Source organism: Euphorbia lathyris, chromosome 4 (genome assembly GCF_963576675.1).
Source record: "Euphorbia lathyris chromosome 4, ddEupLath1.1, whole genome shotgun sequence".
Classification (NCBI taxonomy): Eukaryota; Viridiplantae; Streptophyta; class Magnoliopsida; order Malpighiales; family Euphorbiaceae; genus Euphorbia; species Euphorbia lathyris.
In genome coordinates, this window is record NC_088913.1 from 87,836,180 (window position 1) to 87,860,142 (window position 23,963).

Consider the following 23,963-nt stretch of genomic DNA (forward strand, 5'->3'; position numbering starts at 1 on the left):
TGTTCTATCGGCAATATAACGTCGATATGAATGCTCTATCGGCAATATAACGTCGATATGCATGTTCTATCGGCAATATACTGTCGATATGAATGTTCTATCGACAAACTGATCGACGATATCAATGTTCTATCGGCAAACTGATCGACGATATTAATGTTATATCGGCAGTATATCGTCGTTATGGATGTTCTATCGGCCATTAGGCTGTCTATGAATATGTACTATCTACAATTAGGTTGCCGATGAACATACACATCGACGAATTTCAACCAAACCGAATGACTTCCTAACAACAGACGAACCCAGGAAAAACCCTAACACCAGAAGCAGTAAACGAAACGAACCGAAACAAAATGTTCCTTCTCAAACACAACAAATGTACGTGCAATAGAAAAGAGAAACGCAAATGTAAAGTCAAGTTATTTACCCTCTTTTTCGTTCTTCCTTCTGAGTTCGATTCGTTGTCTGAGCTTTGTGTTCTCGCCATGTCAACTCCAAGTAACAGAGATTCGCCGGATGAAATGTACAGAATCGGCCAATGAATCGCCGGAAAGTTAGAGAGATGAATAGAGGGGTGTTAGGTTAGAGTTATGGAAGTTCGAATATTGAAGAGCGGGAGCGGACTGTTAGAGATGAGGGTAAGGTTGGAAATTAGTTAATGAAATGTGTTAGTTTTGGTGAGATTTTGAAAGTGTGTTAGAAATGAAAACTAACCCCCAAAAAGGTGCTAGTTTTGTAATTGTCCCTTGTTTTATTCCAAACATCAAATATGAAGTGTCTAATTAGTATTGACAAATAATTGGTTATAACTATTTTAAAAGAAAAATCAACTAATATCCATCCGTTACCAATAATAACAAACTTTAGATAATAAATAAGGTAATCAAAATAGTCTCAATATTTTTGAAAAAGTACCAATTTAGCTCCAATATATAAGTTAATATCATTTTAGCTTCAAAGTTTATGAAATTATGCAATTATAGCCTTAAGTAGAACTTGACACCTCAACTTTTATGAAATAGTACCAATTTAGCCTCAGCTATAATTGTACTATAGATTTGGTGTTATTTTGCATGTTAAAACTAAATTCATATCCAAAAAATTTAAGGTTATTTTGATATCTTATCCGCTAAACAACAAGCGTGAACTAAACGGGTCCGAATAACTAATTAAGAATATGGAAGGTGAAGGGAAATGAGAAGTTGGTTGGATGTGGATGTGGAATTGGAGTGAGTTTGAAAGGAAATTCTGTTTTGAATAAACAATCAGTTTAGTTAGGGAAAGAAAGAATCATAAAGTTAGGAAGCAGAAAATGACTTTATAACAAAAGCCCCACCCCATGTGTATGAACCAACCACTTCTCAAATACTAGGGAACCATACAACCTTAATTTAGTTGCTCTTTCTAAGGCCAGGTTGGCCTGCCTAACCCTAGGGATACAAATGGGGCGAGATTCTCCGTCCCCGTCGGTGATCGGTCCCGACGGAGATAGAAAATCGCCGATAAGAATCTCTGTGATAATTTTGTCCCCCGTAGCGAGGATGGGACGGGAATGAAGAATGGTATCCCAACCCACAGGGATCTAAAACCCCGCCCCGTTAATCCCCGATGGATCCCCAATTAAATGGACTAATCTTTCAAATAAAAAATTAAATGGGATAAACAAAATACTAGTCATGGACTAAATAGGGTATTTTTCTTATCTATCTTTATTCCTCCTAATTTAAAGTCATAATAATTTACTGCCAATGCTATAAAATCAATTTTATTTTTAGAATGATTATTAATTTTTGGTATTTTTTAGAAGTTTTAGTATATATTGATTTTTTTTATATAAATGGTGTTTCCCCGCGGAGAACAGAGAATGGAGAAAATTTTCTTTTTTGAACATCTATAAACGGGGATAGGGATCCCCGTGGAATGGGGATAGGAACAAATATGTCCCCATTTAACTCATAGAGACGGAGACGGGAAACCTTCGACTAGTCAAGAGACGGGAATGTGAAATGCATTCCCTGCCCCGCTTCGTTTACATCCATACCTAACCTTTCCCCATTGTAGCTCACATTTCCTAATCATTCGGGTATGCAATGCAAATTAGATGGTTTACATATTATATAAAGGAAAGTTTACAAACAATTGGTTTCTCTAGTATTAGAATTGTATGTACTGATTTTGGTCGTTTTACTCTTTTTTTTAAGACGAGTGTAATATATTTTTCGTATTTAATTTACTTTTTTACAACTGAGCGATTAATTGATTACATTTTACGCAAGTTTAGAGAACTAACCGAATATTTTATGCAAGTTGGAGGGCTATCATAAAACTTTAAAAATTCAGAGGGATAGTCAAGCTTTTTTAACAACTTAACCTTAATTGATTCTAATTACCTAAAGATAAGTCCATGATCATTTATTTATAAGATGAGATGTAAAAATACTCTTAATGTTTACAGTTAGGAGCAATTTTACCTCCTAACGTCTAAAATACCTCTAAGGTTGATAAGTTTGGTCAATTTCAGACATTATTATAAAACACATATTTTATTCCTTATTCTGCACCAATTATATATTAGTTGGTTCTAAAAAAATCATACTTTATGATTTAATAATAGAATTTGAGATTAATATTTATAAATTCGGTGAAATATTTGAATTTTTTTCCGAACTCGTACAAAAGATAATGTTTTTTTTACTTCACGTCTAATCCTATATTTGTGATCCATTACTAATGATTGATAAAATGACGTACATGTGAAATGTAGATGACAAGATTCATGACCGAGAACGGCGAGAAGACAGTTTGATGAATTATTTCTCAAATTGACCCAACTTGTCAACATTAGAGCTAAAATTGTAGGAATAAAACTGTACCATTTTAAACATTACCAGTAAAATTGCTCCTAACTATAAACGTTAATTGCATTATTTATTGTTGACTAATTTATCAATTAGGGACTAATATTATCCAAAACTTACAAGTACATGGACCAACCAGGGCCCAATAAAAGCAAAGAGACTTGTTGAAAATATTTAAGCAAAAAGGACACCTTTTATATGACTTCCATTAATAAGTATGGATCATTTGGAGTTCCTGCTAAATAATTCTATCACTTTCAACATTTTGTCCTTAATTTGATTGCAATCATATGATTCATTTTGTTCTGAAAAGCACTTGGAGTTATTTTGAAGTTTAAACTTCCACAAATTAGGAGTACAAGATCAATTAAGTTCATAAGTCAATAAAGACTCATTTTTTCAAATCTCATGTCCACCCGAGACAAATACACTCGACAATCGGAAAAAGTTTTAACGCCAACAAGAAACTTACGTATTATCCCACCTATGAAGCCTCTTACAACAGCATTAGGAATTGAACCCAGATGAAAGTATTACAAGAATTACTTCCTTACCGCAGTTAGCGCATGAACAAATTTAAATAATATAGGTGGTAGATTGTGACTCTAATCCATTACTTGTCACCATAAGTTTCTAAATAATTTAAACGAGAAAAGTACAAAAATAAATCTTGTGATTTGACCGATTTGTAAAAACAGTCACCGTGGTTTAAAAGTTTACAAATAGAAGTTTACAAAGTTAAACCTTAAATTTTGAATAATTTGCAAACTCAGTCTTTTTAATTGCTTCAAATCGCTGCCTTTTGCACAAATAGTCGCGATAATTTTGAAGGATGACTTAGTTTATAAACTGCAAAACCGTGGTGAAGCTCTTAGCCTAGTGGTTGAGAGCTTACCTATGCCTTGGGAGGTCATGGGTTCGAACCACATCCGGGTTTGGTGGAGATTTTTTTTTCTTCTTTAATGTAAGCGCATTGTGCGCAAAAATTTAAAAAAAAAACTGCAAAACCACAAATTCTTGTTTGCAAATTTTTAAACTGTGCGACTTATCCTTACAAATCAGTCAAACCACAAAGTTTACTTTTATATTTTTCCTATTTAAAATTTGTGGATTAGGAACAAATGAATTAATTTGGTAGAATCATTGCCAATGAAGCAAAGTGATTATTGAGGGAATAGAATTATGATAATTAGGTGGAAATCACTGTATCATACAATTATCCAGACATAATATTAAATTAAACCAATATTTTAGTAGTCAATTTGATGTTCTTATGAAGATAAAGTAAAATAATTGCTAGATAATGAAGGACCTTTAAGTGCAAATGCAGTCTTCGTTATGCATTTATAAAAAAAAAAAAAAAAAAAAAAAAAAAAAATCATTATTAATAATTGGCAAAATGCATATTTGAGTTCCTGAAATTGAATTGATTAGCTTTATGATGAATAGATTAAAATCAATTTTTTTTTCAACACGTTTTCTTAGACGGTCCAATTATGTATATAATTCAAACTTTAAAGACGTAGAACTACCAATATGCCACTATTTCTTAACATGTTAAACTCTTCTTAGACGGTCCAATTATGTATATAATTCAAACTCTATTTCTACCAACATGCCACTAAGTAAAACAATTAAACTAATGGTTCGTTTGGTATGACGTAATGCAATGGTTCGTTTGGTATGACGTAATGCAATGTAATGTAATCAAACTTGTAATATAATGGAATTGAATAGTGATTTCATTACCATGTTTGGTTGATAGATAAAAAAAAAAAATTTGTTGAAATGTAATTATCATTACAATACTTATATTTATTTAGTTAAATGTAATCATAAAATTTTATTTACACAATTAAAATCAATAAAAACAACAACAACAAAGCCTTAGTCCCGAAATGATTCGGGGTCGGCTAACATGAACCATCATATAAAACCGTGAAATCAAGTCGTGTCAGCGACACAAATTCGCTCCCTCCACTCCGTCCTATCCACTACCATATTTTCCTCAATTCCCAGTAAACTCATATCACTCTCGATCACCCTCCTCCAAGTTTGCTTAGGTCTTCCCCTACCCCTCACCACTACATCCCTTTGCCACTCTTCGGTTCTCCTAACCGGCGCATCAAGCGCTCTACGTCTCACATGGCCAAACCACCTTAGTCGGTTTTCTCTCATTTTATTCTCAATAGATGTGACCCCTACTTTTGTCCTAATTATTTCATTACGCACCCGGCCCTTTCTCGTATGACCACACATCCATCTCAACATAGGCATCTCCGTCACCGACATCTTATGGATGTGGCAGTGTTTCACTGCCCAACACTCCGTACCATATAACAATGCTGGTCTAATTGCCGTCCGGTAGAATTTTCCCTTCAATCTATTAGGCATGTCGGGATCACAAAGGAAACCCGTAACACTCTTCCACTTCGACCAACCAGCTTTAATCCTATGAGCAACATCTCCATCTACTTCTCCATCCGTTTGGATAATAGATCCTAAATACCGGAAGCAATCCAAGGCCTGAACAACTCTCCCATCTAGGGTGATTGTCTCTGCCTCCCTACTCCTATGGCCGCTAAACTTACACTCCAAATATTCTGTCTTACTTCGACTCAACTTAAAGCCTCTAGATTCTAGAGTTTGTCTCCATAATTCCAACTTTCTCTCCACTCCTTCTTTCGTCTCATCAACCAACACAATATCATCTGCAAACAGCATGCACCATGGCATACCATCTTGAAGTGAACTTGTTAGTTCATCCATAACGATGGAAAAAAGAAATGGGCTTAGTGCGGAACCTTGATGCACTCCAATCGTAATAGAAAACTCTTCAGTCTTCCCAACACTAGTACGTACACTCGTGCATACTCCCTCATACATGTCCTTTATGATGTCAATATATTTCCGCGAAATGTCTTTCCTTATCAAGGCCCACCAAAGTACTTCCCTTGGTACCTTATCATATGCTTTCTCCAAGTCAATGAAAACCATATGCAAGTCTTTCTTCTTATTTCGATAGTGCTCCATTAATTGTCTTATTAGATGGATGGCTTCCATAGTTGATCTTCCCGGCATAAAGCCAAACTGGTTTTCCGAGATCTTCACCGTCGTCCTTAGCCTTTATTCGATCACTCGCTCCCAAAGTTTCAAGCTCTGTTTTTTCTCGTTATTCGTGTTTTTACGTTTTTTTGCGTTTTTTCGAATTTTTCATTTTTTCGTGTTTTTTTCTTCCATTTTTCATATTTTTTCATGTTTTTTCTAGTTTTTTTGTTTTATCGTTTAATAAGAATTGTACATAATAAATATTAATATTAAAAATACAAAAGTGAGTCGTAACGAGGATTCATGTCTATTCTTTATGTAATGATCATTACATCAATTTGTATAGTAATGAGTCTCTATTATAATAGACATTCCATTACAACATTCATTACTGCGTACCAAACATGGCCTAAATGTGTTTGATTGTTTTATTTTAGGATTAGGGTAAAGTCAGTTAGGGAGTTCACGTGGTAAACTCATTTTAAGAGTTGACATTATATGTTTAAAAAAAAAGTTACCTAACATGACGATCTATATATCACGTGACATGTTAAAATGGTGACATGTTGACAGTTCCACACACGTTAACGTAGTTTGAATCACACACAAAACTAGACCGTTCAAGAGGAGTTTAATAAGTTTTTTTTTTTTAAGGGATCAATGACTTAATGTATCGTTTAAAAGGTCGGGATCTTAATCAATAAAAAATTGAATTAATCAAAAACTTAAATGTGAGTTTTCCTTAACTATTATAGGATGCTCTTTAATAAAATATGAACAGATGAAGAAAGGGTTAATTACACCCTGGCTCCTCAACTTGTCTTTTTTAACTTTTATTATGCCCTTGAACTTCATAACTAGGAATTATCGCTCCTGAACTTTGCACCTTACGAACATAATAACGCATTTTACCATTAATCAAGATGACCTTTCCAATAGCATGTAACTCTCCATTGTAGAGTCGATGAAACTGATATTCTTAACTAACTTTAATTTTTGAACTTTTTTGTTTTGAAGTCATTTAGATGTGGTTTGATTAGAATAGAGAAAACGGTTGTTTAGAAAAAGAAAGGTTTGAAAATTGTGATTTAGAAAATATAAAATTGTGGTTTTGAACAACTTTAATTCCACAAGTTCTCCATTTTTAGATCGGCATTGGTCATTTTGAATTGGCCAACCGTAAAAATGGACATTGTGTTAGTAAAGTGCAAAGTTGAGGGGTCACAATGTCCGAAATTGAAGTTCAGGGATCATAATGAAAGCAAGCACAAAGTGTAGAGACCGTGGGTGTAATTAACCCGAGAAAGAAAAATACATATTTTTTAGCAGAATACTTATCAGAGAACCACATATTGCTGATATATAACAGAGAATTATCATTTAGAGATTGTTCTTTGCAATGCCAGAAGCCACAGCCTTCACATTTAGCAGAGAATTTCAAACAAATAGGCCATTAATAATAATATGCAACTTCTTTCATACAATGGCATGCATGATAAAACTTGTTGTTCTAGGATCAAAGAAATGGTACCCGACACGTTGAACATTAGTCGTACTGTATTAGCTGGTTTCGGAGAACACCTTCAATCGTCTCGTGATGCAAATGGACTGCAATGTTTGAAAAGTTCGGAGATTTCAGAAGCAGATACAGAGCAACATCTTCCATTGCGATAGCTATGGCATTGTTCCGAACATAGTGAATATATAACACCATACTTAAACCATAGTTTATCATACCTGCACCATATATAACCACCAATTTACGCATCAGAAAAGCAAAAAATACGTTTCGATGATGGTACAACGAGCATCTTCAGCTTAGCAGGCCGAAACAAATCAGTTCAAATGAATCCAGATGCATTTCCTATCTTAAACTTACTAAACAGACAAATATTTCAGTAAAAAGGTGCAGAATTTACCGTCATTATGCAACCGAATTTGCTTCATCAAATTCAGGTATGATAATGTCAAGCCTCATCATAGGCTTGTAATTCTCTGGGATTTTTGCACCTGCTTGCATGCACATTTCAACAACAGCAGGTGCCTTGCCATAAAATGTTTTAAGGGCACTCTTCAATGGAGGGCCTTTCGGGTCTCGAACATGCCATACGTAATTTGATGGGATAACTTCCTCAATTACAGCATCCTGCCAACCATGTTTTCCATCTCTCCATTGATGCTTGTATTCCCCGCATAGTTTAACATTATGACCCCAAGGTCCGACATGAACCTCCTGACAATATCCACACGCCTTCACAGTGTACTTCAACATCAACTTCCTCACACACCGCCTAACAATTTCGTAGGCATTGATTGTCTCTTGTGCAATTCTCGGTACATCTTCGGGTGAAGGAGCTCCAAATCGTTCGCTTGCCCTGTACGTATCGAAATCAATAGGTGTCGTTTGATTTCCCAAACGCCATGGAGTTGGCTCCTCGACAAAGCCCCCCCTGTCTATCACTTTCTTTCCGATCATTCTGACTGGTTTTGTTCTTCGGCGAGAAGGATACTCTGGTATTTCCACACCAGCTTGGATGCAGAGTTCTACAATAGCTGGAATCCTGTCATAATCAAACCGAGTCTCGTGCTTGATTCGGTGACCAAAAGGGTCATAGAGATGGTATGACTCAATGGGTACAAGTACATCACTGACAGAACCCTTGATCCATGCGTGAAAGCCTCGACGCGTGGCACTAGCTCGACCAAGGCAGTCCTGAATGTCATGACCTGTATGAGCCACATGAACATGCGAGCACTTGCTGTACATGGAAAGATTGCAAGTTGATGAACAAGTTAGAAAACAGACTACCAAGCAACCCACTCGTACCAAATAATTCGAAGTTTAGGCTGTGGAAAAGACAACTTGCCTGCAACTATATACAGGAATAACATGCAAGAGTTCTGTAACTCCTTTTATCAAGACTTTCCAAGCATGAAGTAACTCATACGCTACAGGAACCAGATTAGGTACAAGTAATCCGTTTTTCGGAGGTTCAAGAGGCTTCTCAATACCCATTTCTGCAAGTTTTCTGTCTCTCCTTGCTGCCTTTTGGATCAGCTTGAAAGGAATGGGAAAGGGCTTCTTCTTTTTCTTTGGTAATATGCGTGGAAGATCCACATTCTGGCGATCTAATGACTCTTGTTTCTTAAAATTTGAATCCCGTCCCGGTCTCTGGCTGGCACAGATGATATTTCTCGATACTGTAGGCACATCTTTGTGTAGCTGCTGAAGCCGAAACTGCAAATAGACTAACTTGCATTAGAAGAACGAGTGGTTTGTGCTCGAAACAAAACTCAGACTGGAAAACTGCAACAAAATGCTGGATTGATGCCGAGAAGTTAGGGAATATGCAGACTAATACTTAAGAAAAAATAAACGCATAATAAACAGAAAAGGAATTCAAAAGAAGTATCATAAAACCTTCAACCTAAGGTTTTGTTGAGAGCTTCTAAAATCCATAAACCCCAAGCAAGAACCTGCAAAATGTGAGCCAAGCTAAAGTATAAGGAAGCATGTTGTGTCCTTCGATTTTTTTCTTTTTGCTGTATTAGCTCATTCAAAGGGTACATTACACCCATGACTACTCAAATTTTCCTTTACTAACATTATGGTCATTCAACTTCAAATTGGACACAAAAATCACTCAACTTTGCCTTTTGCTAATATAAAAGTCCCTTAACATTTTACCACTCCAATTAGATCCAGCATTTTGTTTGATAGGGTACTTCGGCATTTTTGCCGAGTCCATGTATCATAGGGTAACTCTACATTGTAGAAATGATAGAAATGACATTATAATCAACTTTAATTCTTGAACATTTTTATTTGAGGTCATTTAGGTGTTTGGTTAGGAACGATAAAGCTCTGAAATTAGTGATTTTGGAAAATAAATAATGTGTTTCAATAGGAAAATTGGTTCTAAACAACTTTAGTTCTAGTACTTTTCTATTTTGAGGTTGTTTACTTTCTTAAGGAACTTTTATGTTAGTAAAGCGTAAAATTAAGCGCTTTATATCCGGAGTTAAAGTTGAGTGGCCATAATGTTAATAAGGGAAGAATTGAGTGGCCATGGGTGTAACTTACTCTTCGTTCCAAAGTCTATAGTTACTATGCTCATTGTAGTGATACACAAGTCATCAAAATCCTAATTCTAAGCTGTAGATATAAGTTAAGGAAAGAAGAGCTAAAATTCACCCTTTGGCATTGGATTCCATGAAGTTGGAGGTACTGCTGGCAGATGTTGCAGCATTAAGACACTAAGTATACCCTGTGTATTTGTTGATGACTCGCACCAGAAACCGGACACTGCAAGGTATCATTAAAACTTGTTAAGAATTGAATCAGTTATTGATTATAACAAGTTTGATATGTGGAATAGAAAACTAGACATGCAATCACAAGAACAAACATGGTTTGGTTATTTTTTTACTACATCCACGGAGAAAGAGCACATAATTCATTAGTAATCGGCAACTTGGCACAAGAGTAACAAAATCATATCCTTTCCCCAAGTCTCTAGCTCTCAAAGCTCATGAGATGCATATCCGAATACACTCAAAAAGCTCACATATATGCATATTCCAAGGGCACAAACTCCAAAACTCGGGTAAATCGCACAGATGGTCACATATATTTGGGCAATATTTCAATAAAGTCAAAAAAGTTCATTTTGTCTCAATAAAATAGCACATCTTTGAATTGTACCGACAGTGACATTGAAGGTTGCTCAGCCACACCCTTACTAGAATTGCTGATATAGACGCATACGCAAGTCATCTATTCCACATAAGCGCCCTACGTTACACGGAAACTCTTCTTCGTTAGCATTTCGGCATTTCAGTTTCTATTACCGTCTCCTAGCTACATTTTTTTCAGAAATAACAATTCCCGGTGTCCGTTTCCGTGCAACATAAGCGCCACCTAAATTCACTTAAAACCAGGTGACATACAATTTGTTGCATCCCTCTTTCTTTATCTAACAGAATATATAACTTAAATAGTCGGTCTTAGCTTTTACGGTCTGCTTGGATGAAAGTTTCACAAGGTTAATTAAAGGAAGGTTAATTAAAGGGAGGGGGAGGGAGGGGAAGTTAGAGAACCTCCAGATCCCACCAATTTGGTGGGACTGAAATTGAAGGTTTTTGAACCTCCATTTAACTCTCATTTAACATTCATTTAAACTTAAACTCCTTCTCAAGCAAGGTTAAGCAAGGTTAGAAAAATAACCTCCATTTAAACTCCTTCCCAAGCAAGGTTAGAAAAATAATCTCCCTTTAATTAACCTCCACTAACCCCAAAACAAGCAGACCCTTTTAGGGTTAAATGGAATTCCTCTACTAATAAAGTTCTTATGGTAATTTCAACAAACACCTTACCTACAGAAAACCTGAAACTGAAGCAGTCAAAGCTAAGAGTGAGTATCAATGACGTTAACTAGAGAAACTCGTTTCCTTCACAACTTGCCAAATTTCCAACTACAGCGGATGACTAAATCATCGACACTAAGTTATAGAAACCTATACAGAGATAGATTAACTGCCCATTAACTGGAATCTAATCAATTTTAACTCCGCTCTTCTTTAATACATGCAATTACTAATATTAACAGCCTCAATTTCAACTCTACAGCTTAACCAAAACCAGAAATGGAACGCAGAACAAAAATAGCATATGAATCTGAAAACAATTTGGAGCTGAAGCTCGACTAACAGTCCAAAAAAGTAGCGAACTCTGAATAATTAAAGCAAAGAATGACGAAAACATAAAATGGAGGAAAATTTACCTCGTCTCCAAATGGAATTCAGGGCTTCTACGTTTCGTTCCTTATGAAATTGCGCTAACGATTGAATTTTTGTTTCTGTATGTATATCTCAGAATTTGACAGGCATATGAAGAAGGAAAGATAGAGAAGAAGGTGAGGAGATTAGCTAAAGTGAGAGATACTAATAATTCAGACTTGGGCCGGGATAGGCCCATCTAAAACTCCTTCCGGGTCAAATACATGAATATCATAATTAGGTACAAAATTACAACTAAATCATATCACCAAACTTAATTCTTAATATGTCATTATTTTCTATATATTATGATTTTACACTATAATTTAAAAATTCTAAACTCTAATTCATAAATCATAAACCCTAAAAAATATATTCTAGACTTCTAATTTACAAATTCTAATCCTTAAAATATATTAAAAGTATTGATTTTACTAGTTTGACATAATACAAAATTATGACTTGACATAGTTATAAATTGTTTATAAAAGATGAATTTCTGTGTAATTTTCCCAATTCCGGATCGTGTCTAATGAGTCCAACTTAGATAGCAAAAAAGAAAAAAAAAACTTTTTACATTAATATCATACTTGACTACAAAATTACAACTAAATCATATCATCAAACTTAATTTTCAATATGTCATCTTTTTTTTATATATACCAAATAAAATATACTTTTATACCTAATTTAAAAAGTTTAAACCTCAATTCATAAATCTCAAACTCTTGACAATATATTCTAGACCCCTAATTTATAAACTTTAATCTTTAAAAATAATAATTTTATTAATTTGATATAATCCAAAATTATGATTTGACATAGTTGTAAATAGTTTTTCAAAATAGAATTTCTGTGTAAATTTCCCAAAAAAAAAATCATACTACGGCACTTTGTTCCCTGGTAAGGAAAAAAATTTATCGGAAAATAAAATATCTTTTAGTGTTTGACTACAACATTGAAAAACAGAAAAAATTGATAGTAGGTATTGTTTTTAAAAGGATAAGAAAAATGGAGAAACCTCTTACTTTTTAAAAAAAAAGGTAAAATATTTTCCTTGCGTTCTTCGTATATTTTTCTGTTCACTAACTTAAAATTTTCCATTGACTTATTTACCGGAAACTTTCACATCTAAAACAATAGTATTTACCGACAAAACGTTACTTTGATTGCGATAGTTTCACTATCTTGTAGTGTAAAGGCTTTCATTTTAAAACTTTAATTGCTATAGACTTAGTGAAATATTTAGTCTTCGAGTTTGGAATACGTTGGCATTATTTAGAGAGGGGCTTACAGACATAGTATCGAGGAATTATTTTATTCTTAATACAAATCAAAATCTCTTGTACGGACGAAGCTTTAACCATTACAGAATGAGAGGGTATAAAATCGAGAGAGATGTGAGAATTTGGATTTTCATAAGAGAAAAAAGAAGCAAGAGTTTTACTACATGTTTGTAAAAAAAAAAAAAACCGGATAAATTATTGGTTCTTTGAAAATGGAGATTTAAGAACGATGACTCGCAAGTGAGACGATTGCATTCTTTATAAAGTAGTCAGCAAGTTGCTAGAGTTTTGATGAAGAACGAGATAAAATCTCGAACAGTATATCAGAAATAACTTGAACTTGGGTAGAACTAGATTCCAGTTAGTAGGATGAAAAAGATTTAGAAAATATAGGAAAGAGTTGTTTTGACAGTGGCGATAGAGAAGACTTAAGAAAAGAGTTGATTGAGCAGGAATAGGATTGTATAGTTGTAAAAAAACAAACACTGAGAAATATTTTCATAGATAATATTTGTTGAGCGATTTCCGCAAGTGCACGGTATACGCTTGTAGTAATAAAATATATCGATCCCACAGGGAACGTTTTTTAACAAAACTTATTTACAATCGGTTAAATTTACTTTTAGGTTTATGATATGGAAAAATCGTTTAATCGGTTTTGGTTTTGAAATTGCTAGAATGAGAATTAGATTAGAGTATGAAAACGTTAGAAAATATTCTGATTTAAGAATGAATTTGCAAGATAGGAACTTTTAGTACTTTTTAGAAAAGTAAACGAATGTATTTGTTTGCATTAAGCAAAGAAAACAACTTTAAACTTTGTACGAATTATAAAGATGAAATAAATGACGGAACCTCTAATTAATTGGCTTTGAACATGACAAAACCCTTTCGGGATAGTTGCCCTTAATCAAATTAAAACTCTTTCGAGATAATAATTTGCCTAAGTGTTCAACAAAGTTTCCTTGTAAAGATTTTGGATTAAATACGTTTTAATGAAAACACCAGCAGTCACTTTAGTGGATTGGTTACCATAAGTGCTGCAAAAAAATCTATCGAATAGAACAGACTTTATTAGATGAAATATAAATTGATACAAGTTTACAGAGAACATGGAGCATGGAAACATTCGACGGCTTGCAAGTGAACGGGTTAATCAATCCTTTCCTTGGGTTTCGTTAGAATTTGTGAGGCTCAGGGGCGGATCCTCTACTCAATCTTCTCGTTGAATCTTCGTAATAGAGACTGGGTCGGTCTACTACCAAAATGAAAACTAAACTGGAACAATGACTAAACGCTACTAAACTTGTTATTATTGAATAAACAATATGTGTACAACATATTGCTTTTTACAGAATCGCAATCTAACTTCTGAATCACTTGATTCGGAATTTCTGCATAAATTCTATACTAATCTCTTTTTTCTACATATCTTCAACTCTCCATCAACTCTTTATTTATAGATGTTGAAGAGTCTTGATTGAAGTGTCGTGTCCGTTGTGAAGGATCGTGTCCGTTGTGAAGGATCGTGTCTGTTGCGAAAGGACATCTTTATCCACCCGAACGATCGCGTTTCGTCGAAAACGAAAGTGTGTAACTAGGCTTCTAAAATCTCCTGCTCGTACCGAGAATGGGGGAGCATCAATTGGTCTTCAAACGAAGGAAGGAGAAGCTGGGGAACGCGTGTCGCGATCGAGAATTTGGGGGCTACGGTCGCGGCACGGAACGTTTTTTGGTTCTTCTGCTTTCGTTCGCGTCCTCGATTTGGCGTTATTAATTTATGTCGTCTTTGACTCCTTTTGTAGGGTTTTTCTTCTGTTTTTGAGCTCTTTTCGTTCCTATTTGGATTTTACCAAATATTTATGTACCTTACAAGAAAGAAACATATTCGAGAGTAAAAGCTTTCTAAACAGTTATAAATAGCATAAAATTGTAGCAATATTGATGTAATTATTGATGATATTTTAGGTATATTTTGGGCTTAACAAATCTTCACACTTAATCTTTTGCTAGTCCCGAGCAAAATTTCACTGAATTTATTCTCTAACTAATCTCTTTATGAAAATAAAACATATATCTCTGTATTACCTTTTAAATTAGTTAAGCCGAAAAAACTAACTTCGCATGGCAAATTTATATACAAAACATCAAACTAACTTAGTATAATATACGATATATCATTTGTCTTGTATTTCCAATTTTGAATTGAAGCATTCGGGACGATATAAACACGCATGTTTTGAGTCTTTCGTCTCAAGGCATTTCAAAGCACAAAATTTCCTTTCCCAAACCTAAACTAATATGTGAGATATATTAAATTTAAATAAGTACTTGGGTTAATTATTTACTTAGTTACGCCCGAGATAAGGGTGGTCTTGATCGTAACCTTATACGTATTTTATTGCTTTGTGTTTGCTTAAGAGGTACCGACCATGCCATGGGTGGACGCAATCGTTACTTTAAACTTATACACGCTTATAATTTTGCTTTTAAACGTTCCTTCCATACCTCGATTGTGATAAGGGTGGTCGCAACCGTGGCCAAAAGTAAACGGTACTTAATTTTCTTTCCTTTCATACCTCGATTGTGATAAGGGTGGTCGCAACCGTGGCCAAAAGTTAAGAATTCAACTAATTGATAAATTAATATGAAATATAAAATTGAATTTGGGAAAAAGAAAGATAGCACATTCATCCTATATTGACTTAAAATTCAACATGTATTATGGCTAAAGTTTCCTTAAAAACTCCAATTGGTGTTAATCTAAGACGAAATCAAACCGAGCTAAAAAATTGTTAGTTCAATTTAATGCCTATAAACCTAATTGAAAACTTAAAATAAGATTTATTGTATCATGAATTGCATGATATAAAATAGAGATTGAAAATAAAGAATTTTTGAAACTAAAATACATTTATTCGAGACAATTTTACTTAAAATCGTATCGGAGATTTGTGAAAAATTTGAAAAATATTACCCGTATAGAAATATTATTTCTAACAATAATGATAACCTAAACAAATAATCATATTAACAAATAACCATATTAACTTATGGTTAATTTATAAATATATGAAAATGTGTTGCAAAATATTAGTGTTGCATTTGCATAAAAATTAATATTCGTTGCATTTTTTTTTTCGTTTTGCAAAATAATATCTTCGTTGCATTTATTCGTATTCGTACAGAAATTGATATATGTATGTCTCCTCCCACACTTAAATTGGACCATGTCCTCATTGGTGCAAAAATAATGGAGAAAACATAAAAAATAAATACGAAATAAGGCATACGAAACAAAGATGGAAATAGTAGGAAATTAAACATTCAACATAAAATTAAAAAGAGAAAATGTACCAAACATATGAAAAATAAAATTGTACCAAATTATAACAAGATAAAAATAAAATGAAATAAAAACAACCTATGCTTGAGGCGGGGAATCCGAAGGTGTAGGTGAAGTCTCCACATTGCGGCGTCAGAAAAAGGAAAGCATCCGATGCCGAGTCGATCTATGCTCACGCCTCAAAAGGTTGAGGTTGTCATTCATCACCATATTATTTTCTACCAAATCATCAATTCTCAAGTTCATTTGACGATTGTTGGAATTGATTTGGTCCAAAATTCTACGCAAATCCACCGGATCATCCGCTTGAGGTGCTTGGGGTTGTGGTTGAGCTTGGGGTTCATCTTCCTCTCCTACCGCCTCTCTGCCGCCTTCGGTACCTGCAAATTGAGAACTTGAAGCGCCACCATCCATAGTGCCACGAAGGTGGGCAATACGGGAGGCATACGAAATAAAGACGGGGGGACCTTGTGGAAGCAATAAATGAGCTCGCTCAAGAGCTGAGATATCCAAAAGTGGAACATACCCACGGTAGGTGGACATGTCAAAATCAGCCAATTCACCCCGAGCTCCCAACACAATAGCGGTGATAAAATTACAAAGAGGGATTTGAATGGTAGTAGCCCTCGAAGCACGGAACAAATTATCGAACAACATACCAATGCTATCAATCCTCAAACCTTTAAACAAGCTATCCAAAACATATAAATCCCGAACCTGAACCTTGGAACTCTCCACACGACCAAACAAGGAGAAACTCAGAAATTTGTGAAAGAAGAACACACAATTGTCCTTAATAAACTTGCTTGAAGTGTTCTTGGAATTAAAATAGTCTTGGTCCGAAAGAGTTTGCCAAACTGCATCATTATCAAAATCTTTAGGCTTATCATAAAAATTAGAGGTAGGTAAACCAAACATAGTTCCCATTGCATCATAATCAATGGTGTATGTGATACCATTATTCCTAAAAGAGATTGAGGTTGTCTTCTTATTCATGGTCAAAGTGACCAAAAATTCCACCACAAATTCATTAATACGCGGAAAACGCATATTAACGAATTCTTGCCAACCTAACGCCTCAATAAAAGCATCAATTCGAGTAGAGAAATTCAATGTTCTTACCGAATGGAAGTCTAAGAAGTGCATATCCACAAATTGGCGGTCGGCTTGTGAAAAATGTTTGAAACGAGCGGCTTCTTCCTCCGAAGCGATGTCAAAATAAGCTCCACATTGAACCCGAAGGCGATTAGCTTCCGTAACAGCGGGCTTGTTACCAACACGCTTAGTCCTAACCATGGTGATGGTGTTTAGTGTTTTTAGGGTTTGAGAAGAAGAAGAAGAAGAAGGAATTGAGAGAAAGAGTAAAGCTTGAAGATGAGTTTGGGGGTTTGAATTGGAAGTGATTGAAATAGAAAAGAGGATAGAAATTTGATAACTTGCTGGATCCGCTTTGATGTTCTTTGCCGGAGTTACCTGCAAAACAAAACCGGAGACAGGATCTCCGGGAAAACTCTCCGACGATCAAGTCAGTTTTTGTAAGGATGAGTCTATAATTTAGCAATAGCTCTGTGGGAAAAAAATGTGAACGTACCTCCTCCCTTATTCTTAAGGCCTTTTATAGGTATTTTTGGGTAACCGCCGAGGGCGGTTACTCCTTAGTGGGCCACATTCTGAGGGCGGTTCCCCCTTTTTAGGCCATGTCCCTTTCGTGGTTTTCATGGCAACGAACGTGGTTCTGAGTGGGAGTCTTGTCGCTCCGTTTAGGAATTAGGGGCGGTTTACTCGCTGCGCCCGCTTCCTTCATTCGGGTCCCGTCCAATCTTAGCCCATGGGGCTTTAATATGGGCTGGGCTTGCGAAATGAGTATAACCCATTTTGGGCTTCGCGGGTTATCACATGCCTCCCCCTTGGTCTAGCAAGAGCCCTTTTAGGGTCTTTTTATAGGGGACGCTTCGTCTTTGTCCGATTATTTCAAAGTTTTTGAATTTGTGCATTTCCCCTCTTTCGTTTTCTCCGGCGTCGACCTTTTAATTCCGTTACTTCTTTTCCGGCGTTGACCTCTTAATCCCGTCACTTCACTGTGTTGTCTTTTTCATGTAAGTTTTTCTTTTCACATTTGCTCCTTGTTCGGCTTTTTGCTTCTGTTTTCCTTTTATCGATCATGTCAGACCTCGACTTCGCGCCGTTTGACGATGATTATGTCTGCGAGGTCTCTAACGAGGTCGAAGAGATGGTTGAGGAAGCTTCAACCAGCTCTCCTGGGTGTAATTCTCATCCCGCCGACTTCCTTCATCTGGCGAATACAACCGACGAGGGTTTAGGTTTTGACCCCAAAAAGTTGATTTCGCCACCTGTCCCAACCCCTCGTTTGTTACCCAAGAAGGACAGGTCGGGAAGTCTGGTTTGTCAAGAGACAATCGATGATTTGCGGGAGCATTATCCCTGGCTCCGAGGTCTCGAGACGATCATTCCTGGAGAGGATAGGGGGCCAGGCGATTACCCAAAGGGGTACTTCACTGTTTTCGTGGCCCAGATTATCTGCGGCTTCACTTATCCGCTGGCGGATGAGATTGCTTCCGTCTTAGGCGGTTATGGAATCGCGCCCGGGCAACTGCATCCTAACGGCTGGGCCGATTTGACTCTGGACAAATTTTTGGCGGATTGTTTGGAGGTTCCCTTTTCTCTCAAGATCTTCTCCAAGCTCCACCATTTCAAAAGCTCGGTGGGGTATTTCACTTTCATCCGCCAGAGCGGATACTATGGTTTTGACGAGAAGCTGAACAAGATCCGCGAGTGGGATCGATCTTACTTTTTTATCAAGTTTAATGAGGAAAACCTGAACTTCCTTCATTGCTGGAGCCGACCCAACGTAAAGAGTTTGAACTTCGGGTATCCCAGCCAGGAAGAATCCGCCGTTATCAAGTTCCTGAAGAGCACTCCACCTTTTGTATGGACATACGATCAGGCCTTTCATATGCTAAGGAGCCGAGTAGCGATTGCATACCGCGAGGGGGATCGCGTTGTCTATATTCCTTATCGCGTTTTTGTGCAAGGTACTTTTTATTTCCAAGTTGATGGTTTCTTTTAACCCTTTGCAGGGATGATCCTTTATCTCAAATCGCTGCAGATCGGGAGGCCAAAGCCCTGGCGAGAAGAAAGAAGCGGATGATGGAAACCGCTTCCGTTGTAGGGGCGGATCCTTCTGGAGGGACGATTCCTTCTATTGGGGCGGCTTCCCCGGTTAGGGCTTCCGCTTCACAAGGTCCTGCTTCTGCCTCCGAGGATCTACCTTTAACTAGGAAGCGGAAGATAAGTGCGGATACAGAGTCTTCTCGTTCTAAAAAGAAGAACACTTCTGTGTCCCTTACTGTTGGCGGCGCACCTGTATCCGCCTCGTCTAAAGGAAAGAGCAGTACCCCCATTCACGAGGTATCTTGATCTACTCCCTCTCGTATTGCTACTTTTTCCTCATGAGCTATCTGCCACTCCTTGATATTTTTCTTTATGCTCTTGCAGCCAATCCCCGATATTAGCGGATGGTGGACTAGGACTTTCGGCCTGGCCGTGAACTTCTCTTGCAAGGATATTGTATCTTCCATATGCAATGTCCTCGGGCGACTTCCCTCTGCCTCCCGTGTGCGCGAGCAAGTATCGCTCCCTACTGCTGTGGAAGGGATCGAGAAGCGTTCTGTAGAGGTATATTATTGCTTTGTACTTTCGCTTTCAAATATCTTGTGTTCATTGTAACCGCATATTTCTATTCGCCCATTTTTATTTGTGAGACGTGTTATATGCAGATTATCAATTTTGCTGAGGGCATTCTCCGAAGGGATGCAGAGCGAGCCCAGGAGTTGGAAAGTCTTGGTACGGAATTGGCGACTCAGAAGTCGCTTTATGATGATGTCCAAGGGAAGGTGAAGGTCCTAGAGGGCACCTGTCAGAAGGCCGTGGGCGAGAAGGAGGAGGCCCTTAAATCCCTTCAGGCCAAGTCCGATGAACTGCAAAAAGCCCTCGACGACCTAGCTGCTTTCAAGGAGGCCCAAAAGAAGAGGGTTGAGGAGATTTTGGCTGAAGATGGCGCCCGCATCTACTGGTATGGGGAGCGGATTCATGCGGCTTATAAGCACGGGCATCAGGGTCTAGTACTTAACCGCCCCAAAGTTCCCATCCCTGAAAAGGATTTAACTGGGGAGTGGGATAAGCTGGAAGCCGAGGATGCTGATATGGATGAGGTACTCTTCTTAGATTGGAAGAGTCTTCAGGATCCTCCGATTAGCTGCGAGATCCCTATTCAGCCCGCGGAAGGAGAGGCACCCCAAGCCGTTTCTCAACCTGTGCAAGAGGTACCTCTCACCGAAGAGGTTACTGAAGCGGTTACCGATTCAAGGGTCGAGGATTCGCTTGAAGTAGATCCTCCTACCGGAGGAGATGAGGGAGTTGCCGCAGTCCAGGAGGGCATTAGGGGCAAAGGAGAGGAAGCTGTAGCGTAGCTTAACTTATATTTGGACTTTTGTATGTAAAAACCATGTAACAAACCGCTCTGATATATATATTTTCTTTCGGTTGTTGGTTTTCATATGTGTGTGATTGTCAATTTTTTGCCCTTTATATGTGCCCTTTGTCTTTTTGCCGACTCCATATTTGTGTTTCTTCATAGCTAGGGTGGCCAGACCCTTTTTGCAATTTTGAGTACTCATTTATCCGCTTAATTTTATGCCTTAACTTATAATTCTTCTTTCAAAAATAATCATAAGTTTTGATCATAAGGTTTTGCGAGTGATGCGTAATCATGCATCCGCCTTTCTTTAACAGGCAACACGTTTATGTGTTTTTGATTTTAACCCTAAGGTTTTTTGATTTCAACCCTAAGGTTTTTTGCGAGTGATGCGTAATCATGCATCCGCCTTTCTTTAAGAGGCAACACATTTATGTGTTATTGATTTTAACCCTAAGGTTTTTTGCGAGTGATGCGTAATCATGCATCCGCCTTTCTTTAAGAGGCAACACATTTATGTGTTTTTTGTAAGGAATCCGCGTTTTGTTGTAACATACTGAGTGAATGTAATAACTTTTATTGATGACGAGAAAAAGTTTATTATATATGTACACCAATTGTGCGGGATCGAAGCCTCATTAAAACCTTTTATCAGAAAACCCAGTGGGAAAAACTCATAAAAGGAAAAAGAGTACTCGTCATTTCCTCGAACTACTCGACCTTTCTATATAGGCGTAGATTCTCTAGATTCCAGGTGCGCGGGAGCTTCTTTCCGCTCATTTCTTCTATTTCAAAAGTGGCTGGTCCCAGCTTCTTGGATACTTTGTATGGTCCGATCCAGTTGACGCCCAGCTTGCCTTTGCCATCTCTGGATTGTATTTTATCCGCTTTTTTCAAGACCAAGTCGTTTTCGTTGATTATTACTTTTCGCATTCTTCTGTCATGGTATTTCTTGATTCTATTGCGGTACATTGCCATTCGCATGTAAGCTTTCTCTATTCGTTCCTCCACAGAATCCAAAGCATCTCTGATGTTGATAGGATTTTGTGTGTCGCAATAATAAATTGTCCGATCTGTGGGCGACTTGATTTCAACAGGTAGGACTGCTTCGGCTCCATAAACTAGCGAGAAAGGTGTTTCGCCTGTTGCTGCCTTTACAGAGGTTCTGTATGCCCACAACATATGGGGTATCTCATCCGCCCAACCTGTTTTTTTGTCACCTAGCCGCTTCTTGATGCCTTGAACCATGGCCCTGTTGGTAACTTCTGTCATACCATTTGATTGGGGATGGTTTACAGAAGAAAAATGATTCTTGATTCCCATGCTTTCGCAGTATGTTTTGAACTTGGCACAGTTGAACTGGGTGCCATTGTCGGTTATAAGCTTCTGCGGGATCCCAAATCGCATGATAATGTTCTTTCATAAGAACTCGACCATTCGCTCAGGTGTTTGTGCAGTTACTGCCTCCGCTTCTACCCATTTGCTGAAGTGGTCTACTGCGACTATCAAATACTTCCTTTTCTTTGTTGTTTCTGGGAATGGGCCCACTATATCAATTCCCCATGTTGCGAATGGCCACGCCGTCATTATAGTGATTTGTTCAGCTCCGGGAACATGCTTTTCATTCGCATGGATTTGACAGTTGTGACATTCCGCAACCATCTTCTGGGAATCTTCCACCACCTTGGGCCAGTAGTATCCCAGCAGTTTGACCTTTCTTGCCAATGCCGCCGAAGCTTCGTACGCGCCACAAATTCCTTCGTGTAGTTCTCGCAGCACATAGTCCCCTTCATTGCGACTAACGCATTTCAACCATGGACATGTGTATGATTTCCGATACAAAGTTCCATCCCGCATTGAGTATCGTGCCGACTGCCCAATTATTTTTCTGGCTAAGCTCTTATCAACCGACAAATCTCCCTGCTCCAGATATTGACGGATTGGCATCCGCCAATCTTCATCGTCTTCCAGTTCCTCGATGATCATAATCTGATCAACCTCGAATGCTGGTGCCGATTTTATTTCCAAGCTGCATGCTTTTTGACTCCATGGTTCTCTACTTGCCGCTGCCTTTGCCAATTCGTCAGCTTTTGCATTTTGGCCTCGTGGAACATGCACCATCTCCCAAACGACTCCCTTGTGCGTTAACTTTTGTGTCAATCGGCCGACTACCTGATGGTATTTTACGAGCTCCTCCTGTTTCACCAGATAATTTTTTGTGATCTGGTTTATCATGAGTTTGGAATCGCTGTAGATTACCACTCTTTCTGGGGTGAGTTCATTGAGCAACTTCAATCCGCATATCATTGCTTCATACTCTGCGGCATTATTGGTAGTTTTGAAAGTTAATTTTGCTGCGTAGCACAGGCGGATAACCTCCGGACCTTTGATGACGATTCCTAGCCCAGCTCCGTCTGCAGATAAGGCCCCATCTGTGTACATGCTCCACTCTTCTTTTTGTGCCTTTGGACATTCATCATCATCCCAGGTGAATTCGTTCACGAAGTCGGCGAGCACTTGGCTCTTTATTGCTGGTCTTCCTTCATAGTGGATATCGAATTCGCCCAGGCGAATTGACCATTCCATCAACCGGCCGGATGCGTCAGGTTTCTGCAGTACCTTTCGCACTGGGATGCCAGTTCTCACAATGATAGTATGCGCCTGAAAGTATGGTTTCAATCTAGCCGCCGTGGTTATCACTGCGAGGGCCATTTTGTCCAACTTCGAATACCGGAGTTCTGCATCCTTCAGGACTTTGCTCACGTAGTACACTGGATATTGTTGCCCTTCTTCTTCTCGCACCATCACAGTGCATATCGCCATGCTGGTGACGGATACATAAAGAAACAAATCTTCTCCGTCTTCCGGCCTGCTCATTAAGGGCGGATAACATAGTAATCGCTTTATCCCCTCAAATGCTTCTTGACAATCCGGCGTCCATTCAAAGGACTTGGATTTTTTGATGGCATTGTAGAAAGGTAGACATCGCCTAGCTGAGCATGATATGAATCGCCCTAATGCCACCAACCGCCCGTTTAGTCTCTGTACTTCCCTTATGTTCCTTGGCGTCTTCATCTCCATTATTGCTTTAACCTTCTCAGGATTCGCCTCAACCCCTTTGCTGCTAACAATGAAACCCAGGAACTTTC

The 23,963-nt window shown here is 37.7% G+C and overlaps 1 protein-coding gene across 1 annotated transcript; it reads right to left on the bottom strand.

Annotated features, from left to right (window-relative positions):
* Nucleotides 1-7,270: 7,270 nt before the first annotated feature.
* LOC136227654 (APO protein 1, chloroplastic-like) lies at nt 7,271-11,832 on the bottom strand. Its single transcript, XM_066016375.1, has 6 exons — nt 11,693-11,832; nt 10,105-10,215; nt 9,331-9,386; nt 8,777-9,147; nt 7,829-8,668; nt 7,271-7,646 (listed from the first exon to the last, which is right to left on the bottom strand). The coding sequence occupies exons 2-5, from the start codon at nt 10,157-10,159 to the stop codon at nt 7,834-7,836; spliced, it is 1,317 nt and encodes a 438-aa protein (XP_065872447.1). The 5' UTR covers nt 10,160-10,215; nt 11,693-11,832; the 3' UTR covers nt 7,271-7,646; nt 7,829-7,833.
* Between the last annotated feature and the right edge of the window lie 12,131 nt (nt 11,833-23,963).